Raw genomic sequence first — 12668 nt, 5'->3', positions numbered from 1 at the left:
AGTAGAAAATAATTTTTAAAAGCTGCCGAATTATCTTTAATGAAAAATATTTTCCTAACTTGTGCTTGTAACTGTTTTCGTTCATTTATTAAAATAAATAATATTGTAAATATTCTATTTAACTGCATTTATTAATTATATTTAATTAGCCATAGCTATAAGAATCTCAGATTGTTTTTCTTTTTACAATATAATTATTTACAAATAAAACACTTATTTTTAATGTCTCATTTCATTTATATCCACTTTTCATCTTTGCAAAATTGTAACTGATAAGAGTTTATCCCGCACATTAGTAGCACATATGCTTTATCAGCAAAAATTCAAATTAGCACTTAGCCAATTTCACCTCAACTAATAAACGATATCTTTTGAATTCGTGTGCTAACAGGAATATCAAATAGATAAAGCAAAGCAAAGTTTGATAGTGACTTGACACAGTAGAAAGTGAGAGCGTTGTGTAAGATCTAGGAAATATTGTCCTTAATATAAATTCTATTAATACAAATCATGACGAATCTTTCCCAACCTCGAACCAAAATACATTACGAAGAACCTTACGAAGCTTGTCATTTAGACTATATCTTTTTTACCGACTTGTCGAAAAAATTAATTTATAAATCTATACGGCCTTGTAAAAAAGCACCCAGGTGTGACCCAGTCGTCACAGATGTACGTATACTAGAATACAGACCAAATGGTACAATTTGGTATAAAATTGATTTTGATGACGAGCTTCCGCCGTTACCACATCGTCCCATGCCAATTAACGTCATTAAGCAAATAAATACATACACACATACGTAATTATATTCACGCTTCTTGATAATACCTACGCAGAGACCACTTCTTTTTTTGCACTTGCTACGATCCTTCCATACTTGTTTCTCTTCGTCCACTTTCATTATTCCCATCATACATGCTCTTAGGTTTAAGGTACTTTTAACCTGGCCTTTTTTCAAGACGTCCCTTATTTGGTCTCGAAACGTCCGCCTAGGTCTACCCCTTCCAACCCTTCCATTCACACTCGCCTTTATACACTTTTTTCGTCAATCGTTCTTCACTCACTCTCTCGACATGGCCAAACTATCTGAGCATACCTTTCTCAATTTTCGTCACTACACCTTCTTTCAGAGCACAACGTTTCCTTTTCTCACTATTTCTTATTCTATCACTCAGTTTAACTCCTATCATACTTCTTAACGCTCTCATCTCAACTGCATTTATTCTGCTTTCATGCTTCTTCTGCCATACCCAAGTTTCACTTCCGTACATGAGTGTCTGAACACCCCCTCATGCACAACCAAACGAGCCTTGTTAGACACCTTCCGACTGCTCATAAAGGAGTGCAAAGCTCCATTCACCCTGTTTCCTGTATTCACTTTTCTTTCAATATCACTCACACACTTTCCATCTCTTGTAAACTTTGAACCCAGATACACTAACTCATTCACAAACTCATTCTAAATACTGCAACTAACTATTAGACTAGAGATTTCAAGTATTATATTTTATTGTTATAATTTTATTAATATTGTATCTTGTTTCGTTACAGTTTATTAAAGACTATGTTTTAAATATTTAACTAATAAAAAATACCAATTACCTACACTTGCGCTCTAATGGTTTCTGTGTCCCCAAATAACTTTAAGCAATTGATCTCAATAATGTGATTCTTACGATTTAAGTTATAGACCTATGTTATAACGATTGTTAATTTTTCTTGAACTATTACTTAATAAAAACTTTACTTTTTAAATCATCTATTGATAAGTTGTTCCCTAACATTTCCGCAAACAACACCGCCTTAGTCTAATATAATATCAGTCAACACAGCTCAAGGCATAAAATAAAAGTTAAAATAAGGTAAATCGTCAAAATAAGTACAAATAATTATTTTTTAAGTGCTAACTAAGGTAATTATTAAGTAACTAGTGGACCCGGCTGACGTTGTCCTGCTCTGAAAACAGCTACCAAATTTGATAGCTTACATACCGATAGCAGCGCCACCTAACGGGTCCAATTGAGATAAAAACGAACATATCTTCCAAGTTAAACAAAATTACAGATGCTTACAAAATTTGATAAAAATTGATTCAGTAGTTTCAGAGCTACATACAGATAGCAGCGCCACCTACCGAGTCCAATTGAGATAAAAACTACCATATCTTCCAAGTCAGACAAAATTACAGATGCTTACAAAATTTGATAAAAATTGGTTCAGTACTTTCGGAGTTACATACTGATAGCAGCGTCACCGACCAGGTCCGATTGAGATAAAAACTACCCTATCTCTTAAGTTGGACAAAATTATAGATGAGTACAAAATTTGATAAAAATTGGTTCAGTAGTTTCGGAGTAACATACATTTAAAATTTTCATTGTTAACGCCCACCCCTCTAATCCTTATTATGGGTTATCCTAAAATCCGCTCATCGATTATTTCTACATCACACATAGGAGATTCGTACCAAATTTCGATAGTTTAAAAACAGGAATTTTCCATTGTTAACGCCTCCGCAACAATATAATAGGTAATGTGAAATAGCTAGTTTATACCATTTTTACTGTATGTAAATTGCGGTTTTTTTCGGCGTAAAGTTGGTAAAAATGACATAAGCCGTGTTGTTAGCTAAGGGACGAAAGACAACTCTTTTGGAACTTTTTCAGCAACATTTTAAACCGGCTTTTATATAAACACAATCATAGTTATTATACAATATTCTCCAAAAAATGTGGAACGCTTCACGATTTTGCGTGTCATCCTTGCGCAGGGGCCATGCTAATCTTCTCTGTATCGTTCCAATTTTAGTATATGTACTGCCGAAGCGAGTACGACTGCCAAACACTTACGTTTGTATATATACTAACAGATATTGAAAATGTTGATAGCGCGATTTAGGTATCATTCGACTTTGTTTACATTGTCCTTGCTTTCTGCTTCTAGGGATCTAGGGGATGAGGGTTCGAAACCCACTCTGAATTATTATTAATGTGTTATCAATGTATCAATTAATATGTTTAATAGTTTGTTACTCATTTAAAATTACATTAAGAAAAATAAAACTTCGAAAAAGTACAATACAGGCATGACACAGACATTATTGTTTAAAAGAAATATTAGCGCCATCTCATAGCAGTCGTCATAAACTAATAGCAGCACAAATGACGCTGTATGACATACTCTGACGTACGAAAACAGATCGCGCTGTATGATTTTCTAATGTACATTTGCTTGAGTATACAATAGATGGCGTTGTTAACTTATAATAAAATTAAATGAGGTTTTTTTTTTGACTTTTTTCTTATAAAATCCAAATTTTATGTAATTACAATAAAATTAAAAACTTTATTACAAATATTTGTTGTAACTGAAAATAAAAAAAGAATGGCGAGTAAATATAAACAATAAAATTAGAATTATATCTCAAGCCCTAAATCGCGCTGACAACATTTTTAACGCCTATTAGTATATATACAAGTAAAAGTGCCATACAATCGTACTCGCTTCGGCAGTACATATACTAAAATTGGAACGATACAGAGAAGATTAGCATGGCCCCTGCGCAAGGATGACACGCAAAATCGTGAAGCGTTCCACATTTTTTGAAGTTTTTAAGGAATATTTCTAATACTTAGGTAACTAAAATATACAAGCCTTGGACACCATGTAATAAATGTAAATACATAATATAAACCAAGAATGCGGAAAGCTGTTGTCTTTAATATTATAAACGACTAGTTTTGTATAAAAAATACTTTAAAACAACCTATTTTAGTCTACTATCAACACCAATTATTGCACAAATTACATTAAAAAGCCATACCGCAGCAATCTGCATATAATTAATCCATTTTCTGGGTATTCTGTTGTTTTATCGAACATTGATAACAATATTTTTAGGTACCTATACCATAAAATGAAATAAAGCGGAGGCAATTTGGCAAGCACCAAAAGAAACAAGGAATATTTACTCTATAAAATTCCTTTTGTTACAAGTATTTTGCTAGGGCCAACTACAAAAGCTATTTTCATGAAAATTATTGTTAATAAATAATAACAATCTTTGTTTTTACATGTTACCCAAACATTTTAGCAAAACAGCTTACTTTATTGATAAGTGAACAAGAGATAAACAAACACTTTTGTTTATTAATTTGAGCTGTAAGAAAATGTTTTTCTGCTTTTATAATTTATTTATCACCACCTAGAAGCTTCAAAATTTGACCACTATTAAAAATCTGACCTTTTTATGGCATAAAAATTTAATACTGATTTTTTTTTCAATTAAGTATATCTAAGGAAGAGAGATAGTCCATAAAAATTGTATGGAAGTTTATCTACTGTTATATCTACTATTGACGATAGAAATTAGATTTTGTAAGGTGAAAAAATGTTGTGAGGTTGTAATAGCAACGAATAATATTTCTTTGATTGTATTGTTAGTCTGATGCTTATAGGTCTGATGTCTAAGCTTCCGTTGATGAACAAACAACAAGCAATGTTCACTAACATGTAATATGATTTTATTAGCATAGTCTTTGTTCTACACATTTCCATTTTCATACACCCTAGATGAGAATTTCTGTTATTGAACTTAGTTTTAGATAGATTCCCTTCTATCCACTTTAAGAAAAAATTTACTAATCTATGCAACTGACAAGTAAAGGCGTAGTTACTCATGCTTTGATGAAAAACCAAATAAAATTAAAATTAATATTGCAGCAAAAATCACTAATTATTTTCACATACTACGTAATTAATAATTTTCAAGTCTTTACTAATATTATAAAGCTGAAGAGTTTGTTTGGTTGAACGCCCTATTCTCAAGAACTATTGGTCCGATTTGAAAAATCATTTCAATTTTAGATAGCCCATTTATCTAGGAAGTCTTTAGGCTATGTATCATCACGCTAAGATAAATAGGAGCAGAGCACTAATGAAGAATGTTTCAAAATCAGGGTTTTTTTTTTCAAGTAACTATTCAACGCGGCCGAAGTCGCGGGGCTAATTCTTCACACAACAAACGGTCTCGTTTTTTTCACTAACCATGTGATGGTCACAGTATTTTTTCGATTTGTAGTTCTACTGTCAATTATTTCTCTTTTTTTTCGAATACATATTAGTTTTTAAATTTATAAAAGAGGTATACTAATCTCTGAAGGTTTATCGGATCAATGTGATTTCAGCTAAATCTCTTTCGAAAAATCCCCCATCCCATATTACAGAACAACGTTTAACGAAGCAGTTAGTATGTACTTTATGTAGAATGTATAAGTAAAACACCATTAACTGCAAAACATTTATTTATCAATACAATCACTTCATGTGTATCATGTGAGCGAGTGACCAGTCGTGTTTTAGTTCCACAGGCTCTTCCACGGTGACTCCAGCAGCGGTCACCACTCCGAGCTGGTAGCGAGGGAAGGAGCGGGCATCTCTGTAGAATAGCACCTCCATACATTTGCGGACTATAGCCCTGAAAAAGAAAACCAATGAAATTTGTTTTACAATACTTAAAAAACTCTACAATACTTAAAAAATGTATTGTACATTACTTATTATTTTATGATTGTGTGTATTATATCCACTAGCTTAGTATTATTAAATTTATTTTTGTAAGCTGTGACTTATTTTAAAAGGAGTTTTTGATTTAGTTGGATGATGGCAATTTTTAGATAAGATTTTACTTTGTGCTTGACAATGCATGTTAAAAAGATATGTCAAATATAATCTAAATGCATCATGAAGACTTTAAAAAATTCAAAGCAAAAGGAATCTGTTGGAACTTATCAAAGTTTTTTACAACTTTTAAAAGGGGTATGAAAAGTAGATGTTGGCCGATTCTCAGACCTACCCGATATGCACACAAAATTTCATAAAAAACGGTCTAGCCGTTTTGGAGGAGCCGCCGCTGCATCTGTTTATTCAACAAGAGGCGGGAGCGGCCGCGGTAAGACTCAGGAAGCTAAACCTATGGAGGAACCTAAAGGTAACACACACAGGAATACTTAGCGAACTGGCGAACAGGGAACAGCTCATTGAAGCGGTTACCGACAGGATACCCAAAGAGTTCGATAAAAAAATACAGAATACAATTACATGAAGACCCAGGGGAAGGCCTCAACCCCAAAGAGTTAAGAATCTTCACAGACGGGTCGAAAACATCAACAGGTACAGGTTCTGGGGTTTACTCAGAAGACCTGAATATCCACATCTCATCGCCATTGGGAATCCACAATTTCGTCTTCCAGGCGGAATGCATGGGAATCATAGTGGCAACAACAGCGATCAATTCTAGAGAGGTACAGGGTTTTCCAATCCGTATTCTTTCCGATAGCAGATCGGTCCTGCAAGCCCTACAGAGCGACATTATGACATCGGGGCTAATATACGAGTGCCATCGAGTTCTGACGAAGGTAAGTGAAACAAACACCATTACCCTTCAATGGATAAAGGGCCACAGTGGATCGCGAAGCAATGATGCGGCCAATTGACTGGCAAGGAATGGATCGGAGATGAGGGTCCACGGACCTGAACCCATTCTACCTCTGCCTTTCGGATGTCTGCGCAGCCAGCTGCGACACAACACCAAGGTAATGCACCAAGAATATTGGACAACCTAACCTAACTACCTGCAGGCAGACCAAGGAAGCTCTTCCGACGATCAACCCAGGATTGTCCCGCAAACTTCGCGGTTATGAGAGAGCCCAGCTCCGACTACTGGTTGGGACTCTTACCGGAAATGCCTTGCTAATAAGCACTTACACAATTTAGGTGTTACAGACAGCCCCCTATGCAGAGCGTGCATGGAGGCAGAAGAAACGGCTTCACATATCCTGCTGGAATGCGGTAGTGTGGCGAACTACAGGGCACTACACCTCGGAACACCGAGGTCGCTCCGGGAAGACGTCGGCAACACAAGGGGTCTGCTAGGCTTCCTCAAGGAGCTAGGCTGGTATGAATAAGGCCCCCAGCCAACCACGCAAAATAGGCGTAATGAGACGTTGAGTTGCAGAGAATAACCCGTGCAAAACAACAACAACATTTGGAGGAGTATTTTAACTAACATTGGGACACGAGAATTTTATATATAAGATTAAAAAATCATAAATAAAAAACGAACGATCAAACAAAACTACCTCTTCATCTTACGCCCTTGTAAAATAGAAACAAATGTTTATATAAAATATGATGTCATACTTTGCAGACTCCTCATCCAAGGGTCCCTTCTCAACAGCATCACGAAGTAGTGGAGTAGCCATGTATGCTCCGAGTCCGGTAGCTATTGTTCCATCTTCATATGCTGTGCCGAGCTTATCAACCGCTCCTAAGAAGGGCTCACCATCCTAAAATTATATGAACATCTACTATAAGTAAATAAACATCTTAAGCAGCGCCCAATAGGATGTTAATCCTGGTCTAGAAACACACACAACACATAGGCACAAACACACAGCGTGTCTGTGTTGTGTGTGTGTCTATGACAAACATCTCGCTAGTGACTATTAACATCGTCGGAACTGCAAAATCGCATTTTTTTGTTTATTTCATAAAACGTTCCCAAATAACCAAGTTTATCATCAGCTGAAGAGAATTTTTTTATTTTATGCATATATTACTTAGTTTTGGTACTTCTGACAAATCAGTACCTATTAGTCTTAACCTGTTAAAAATGTAACAAGTGACTTTTCTCATATTTACACATTAAATACCGGCTAGTAATAATATTAAATATAAATAGCCTGTACAGCACTACTTTAAAATTTCACGATCCTGCTTAAAATGAGTAAAAAGATACACGCAATTTACACTTTGAATCGCTCTCCTGTTAAGTTACTGTTTTTCACATCCGACGTTTTTAATAGTCATGGGCGATCTGTATGGCCTATTATATATTTGTTGTATGAGAATTGAACTGACTGCTAGTCTATTAGCCTGTGGCAGTGACCTCTGTACCAATGTGTCATCAATTACGAGTTATATTCAAAGAATACATAGATATATTGTATAATGAAACAAACACTAAATGTTAAGTGAAGCTTACCACAATATATTAGTGAAAACCACATCTAAATCGGATATGCCATTTCTGAAATTGGCGGGCACAAACACACAGATGAACAGACAAGAATTCTAACAATCATTGTTTTAGGTGCTGTTTGCATTGATAAAGGTCCCAAAAAAAATTTTTTTTTTCATATATCTTCCATATACAGACAAAGATCCATTACATTTTTATTAAATATATTGATTGTGACATGCTAATACAATAAATTTTATAGTTTTTCCAGTCACAAACCTGAATGCCAGCAACAATATAGTTGTTCCACAAGGGATCCATCTTGCTACGCTTGTTGTATAAAACTCTCGTTAACCAACAGTGGAGCGACTTCGGCTTCAATTGTAATCCATCTCCAATACATTGTTCGTCAATACTGGAATTATTTCATACACATTTTTTATAACAATTAATTAAACCACCTATACTACAAATTCACTAAGATAGAAGCAGTCTACAGCTGCCCAATTCCAAACAGTAAAGGTCAAATTTTTCGAAATCGATTTTTTAGCATTTTTCAAAAAAAAATTAAAAAAAAAGAAAATTTTTGTCCCTTAGTGTGTTATGAAATTGGGCAGCAGTCTATCTCTTTGCTGTTCAGATACGGGGTAATAATGTTCTCTTCTGCTCATACCATAAACAATACAGTGTACAAGCCTTTACTCTTTGTATTTCTCTATCTGCAGTTGTCATCAGTCTTGGCTCAAAGACAGGCTACAGTAATTAAATTGAGAGAGCACTAATGATTCACACAGAAGTACAAATATTTTTACGCCTAAATTACAACTAGCATTATAATTATAGCATTTTAAGTTGGAAAATGAGTGTCAACTTTTAATACTCAAATATCTTTCCAACAAAAACTTTAATTTGATCATTTGTTGTATGGTTTATAGATGTGTAAATTTGAATGAAATTTTTTCACCATTAGTTTGTAGGGTTAAGAGAACACAAATAAAATTAGTTTGAGAGCAGTGTTAATGTTAATGTTATTCTTGAAATGGCTCCCTTGCGGAGAGAGCAGTGTTATTAGCTTTGAAATATAAACATCAAAGCTAAATATTTGTCAACTTTTTTTTTTTCAAATTTTGTATTTATAATCTGTTTTATTTATTATGTTATTGTCATATTGCATACAGACTAGTTTCTTTTACGTTTTCGCTATCTGAACTGAAATTTTGGGGAAGACGCTGTGGCCTGTACCACAGCTTTTTTAAGCTAGCACGGGTTGCAGGGCTTCTTGATAATGTAAACTACATAATTTGAGCAAAATAAAAACTTTTTCTTTTTTTTTTAATTTTAGATAGGTACAATAAATATTTAAAAACATAATATTGCTCTCAAGTAGTGTTGTTACTGTGGTGGCCAGAGGAGTCGGTCACACAATACTTCTGGTGTTGCAGGCTGATATGGGTTACAGTAACCGCTTACCGTCAGGTGGTTAATGAGGTGGGCCATACACTTGTTTGCCAGCCTAGTCATAAAAAAAAACTTAATTAAATTTATAGTTTAACAATATACTTACATTTTCTGTTCAATGATATCTTTCAAATACTGATAATCGGCATAATCGCCCCCAGATCCCAGTAAGATCAGATCATTAACCTTCAACACACGGGGACAGTCACGGAAGCGAGCGAGAGACCCGTATGAGCCCAGTGTGTCTGCAGCGATCACACAACCTTTATCAAATTTTAGACCAATAACCGTTGTTGTTGTTGTGATGGGACTTGCAGAACTGAAACAATTAAGAATGATAGAATTAATAACTAAACCTTATTTTTATTATTTAGAAAAAGATTACTTTATCTAGGGCCGTTTAATTCCTAGTAATATCTAATAAAACATGTTTGAACATGTTTGTGAGCAAAACTACTTTCTTTTTCAACAGTTATGCATAATCTACAAGGTAAAGCTTTAGATTAGGAAAAACCGGATTTCGGGACCGTGGGGGGAAGGGGAGGGGAGGGTGGGGAATGCTACCCCTGGTACCACTGTCACACCTCAGAACCCCATGGTTATGGAGATAATAATAATAATAATAAAGCTTTATTATCCCTTACGTTTTACATATTTAAACATAATAATTAGTTAAAATAATTATATTTATTAGTACGGTTAGTATAATATCTTAATTCCTATATTAGTGTAAGATTAGTCGTAAGGGCCGCCGATGGCGGTAAAAGCCTCCTCCAAACCACTCCAGTAAGCTCTGTCCCGCGCGAGTCTAGTCCACAGCGTTCCAGCCGCTTCGACCAAGTCATCACTCCATCGCTTGTATGGTCTACCTCGTCTTCTTTTCTTATCTCGTGGGTACCAATCTATTATACTTTGTAACCATCTCGTTTCAGTTACTCTCAGAATGTGACCAGCCCACCTCCATTTCAGTGTCATAATCCGCCTTACAATGTCCATGGCTTTAGATTTTTTCCTGATTATTGTGTTATTTATTCGATCTTTTAATTTTATATTCATGTAACTTCTTTCTAATGCTCTTTGACATGTTCTAATTTTATGTAAGTGTGTTTTTTTCAGTGTCCAGGTTTGACATCCGTATGTTAAGGTAGGGGCTAGGCAGATGTTCATAGCTTTTGTTTTTAAATTAATGGGTAAGGAACCTTTAAATATTTCTTTCATAGACCAGTATTTATTCCACGTGCATTTTATTCTTCGGTCGACTTCCTTGTCCTCACATGACTTGAACGCTATGAGATGTCCCAGGTACACATATTCTTCTACATAATCAATTTTAACTGTTTGCATCAATATGGGGTTTTCGTTTCTATTTGTCATGACCTTAGTTTTTTCTCTGTTTATTTGTAATCCGACCTTTTCGCTGTAGTAGTTAAGAGATTCTAGCATATACTCTAGCTGTGTTGAGTTTTCTGAAAGTAGAACGATGTCATCTGCGAATCTAAGGTGTGACAGGTACCTACCATTTATGTTGATGCCAAGGTTGTCCCAGTTGAGATTTCTAAAAACAGATTCTAAAACAGATATAAATAGTTTCGGAGATAGCGGGTCACCTTGCTTTACTCCTCGCTCTATTCGAAATTTAGGTCCCGGTTTTTCTAACCGTACCCGTGCCATACTTTTCATGTAGATCTTTTTTATAAGTTCTATGTATTCACCTTCAATTCCTTGCTCGTTTAATGCGTTCCAGATAGAGTTGTGTGATATAGAGTCGAATGCTTTTGAATAGTCAACAAATGCGATATAAAGAGGTAAGTTATATTCTGTGTATTTTTCCAATATAAGTTTCAGAGTAAGTATGTGATCTATTGTGGAGTAATTTTTCATGAAACCAGCCTGCTCTATCGATGCGTGTAAAATGTGAAAATAACGTGTGAAAGCTACGAAATTCTTCTTCTAACCTCAAAACTTTAACCATGGATATCTCCATAACCATGGGGTTTTGAGGTGTGACAGTGTTACCTTGTATAGATTCCCCTACACCCTCCGCCCTCCACACCCAAAAACCCCATAATTCGGTTTTTCTAATTCGGTTTTTCCTAGTCTAGATCTTAGCCAAAAATGGTAACTAATAAAGTAAATATGTAACTTTTGTTGATGTTATACTCAGTTTGTTGAAACAACATAATTGTGTTTGCTGGCAAAAAAAAAATCGACTTTAATTACATCTACAGGTAATACAACGTAGGTACACAAAAAATAGTCAAGTAAATACACAGTATCAAAGATTATTCCAAAAGTTGCAATCAGATCTCGATGAAATTTAAATGTGACCACATGAGAAACATCAGCTTTCAATTAAATTAAAAACCATCCAAATCGGTACACCCAGTAAAAAGTTATGCGGATTTTCAACGATTTTTTACTAATTTATATGTAAATTTTCAATAACAGATTTACGTATAAGCATTATTTTGGCTTTGTTTAGAGTTGCTATAAGTTCGAATAAGATCGACACAATGGTGTCAACAATTTAATGATCAATGCTCTTATGAGATTAACACTTCGCAAACAATTGAAATATTTTCTATATTTTTTTGCTATTAAATGTGTTACAAAAATGCTCGGTATGCAAAATAAACTTACTGTGCTTTAAAATCTTGAACTGTGTGATTCGTAAGTCCAAAAGAAGATGAGTTTCCTGGAAAGTTGTAAAAAGCGCCAGGCGCAGGGCCATTGTGCCATAAGGGAGCAGGATTCATCATATCACCCATGAAAGCCATATTATTAAGAATTTATTACACTAATTAAAAATATTCGTATGCCTTTTAAAACTATTTCACAGAATGACAAGCCGCATCGAAGATGAAATGACAAACACTTTTTGAATTTGTTACGTTCTACGTGCTTTTTATGAATAGTTAAAATTTTGATATTTCAAAAAATATTCGGAAAGTTTGTGGGTGTAAAAATTTATTCAAAGACTATAATTTATTGAAAAGTATTAGTTATTACTCATTTTCTGAATTTATAAGTCAGGTTGGAAATTCTATGAATTGGAACGTAAAAATCGTTTAGAAATATAAAAATTCATCCAGCTTCGCATAGTAAATGAAAAGGTTAGGAATTCTAAATAGAACCGTATCAATAAAAAAATATTATTGGTCGAATATTTTCTTCTTCATTAAATAT

The 12668-nt window shown here is 34.5% G+C and overlaps 1 protein-coding gene and 2 non-coding genes across 3 annotated transcripts; 1 reads left to right on the top strand and 2 right to left on the bottom strand.

The window, feature by feature from the left end:
* Positions 1 to 2729: 2729 nt before the first annotated feature.
* Positions 2730 to 2836, bottom strand: LOC123668017. Its single transcript, XR_006745509.1, has one exon. It is a non-coding gene; the product is annotated as a U6 spliceosomal RNA (small nuclear RNA).
* Positions 2837 to 3500: 664 nt separating this feature from the next.
* On the top strand, positions 3501 to 3607 carry LOC123668025. Its single transcript, XR_006745514.1, has one exon. It is a non-coding gene; the product is annotated as a U6 spliceosomal RNA (small nuclear RNA).
* Positions 3608 to 5289: 1682 nt separating this feature from the next.
* On the bottom strand, positions 5290 to 12354 carry LOC123667829 (proteasome subunit beta type-4). The gene is made up of 5 exons (XM_045601668.1): positions 12123 to 12354; positions 9589 to 9801; positions 8304 to 8439; positions 7205 to 7350; positions 5290 to 5480 (listed from the first exon to the last, which is right to left on the bottom strand). Exons 1-5 carry the CDS (start codon positions 12257 to 12259, stop codon positions 5321 to 5323), a joined length of 792 nt encoding a protein of 263 aa, XP_045457624.1. The 5' UTR covers positions 12260 to 12354; the 3' UTR covers positions 5290 to 5320.
* Positions 12355 to 12668: the final 314 nt, after the last annotated feature.

This window comes from Melitaea cinxia, chromosome 29 (assembly GCF_905220565.1).
Source record: "Melitaea cinxia chromosome 29, ilMelCinx1.1, whole genome shotgun sequence".
In the NCBI taxonomy this organism is placed as follows: Eukaryota; Metazoa; Arthropoda; class Insecta; order Lepidoptera; family Nymphalidae; genus Melitaea; species Melitaea cinxia.
The sequence above is the reverse complement of the archived record's forward strand: the minus strand, read 5'-3'. Positions and strand labels throughout refer to the sequence as shown.

Bases quoted from the DNA above. Each gene is read 5' to 3' on its own strand.
- LOC123667829 (XM_045601668.1), bottom strand. From the start codon at position 12,259: ATGGCTTTCATGGGTGATATGATGAATCCTGCTCCCTTATGGCACAAT. The intron at 9,802-12,122 runs GTAAGTTTATTT...TAATTGTTTCAG, and splicing joins GTTCAAGATTTTAAAGCACA to TTCTGCAAGTCCCATCACAA. The intron at 7,351-8,303 runs GTTTGTGACTGG...ATATAATTTTAG, and splicing joins ATATTGTTGCTGGCATTCAG to GATGGTGAGCCCTTCTTAGG.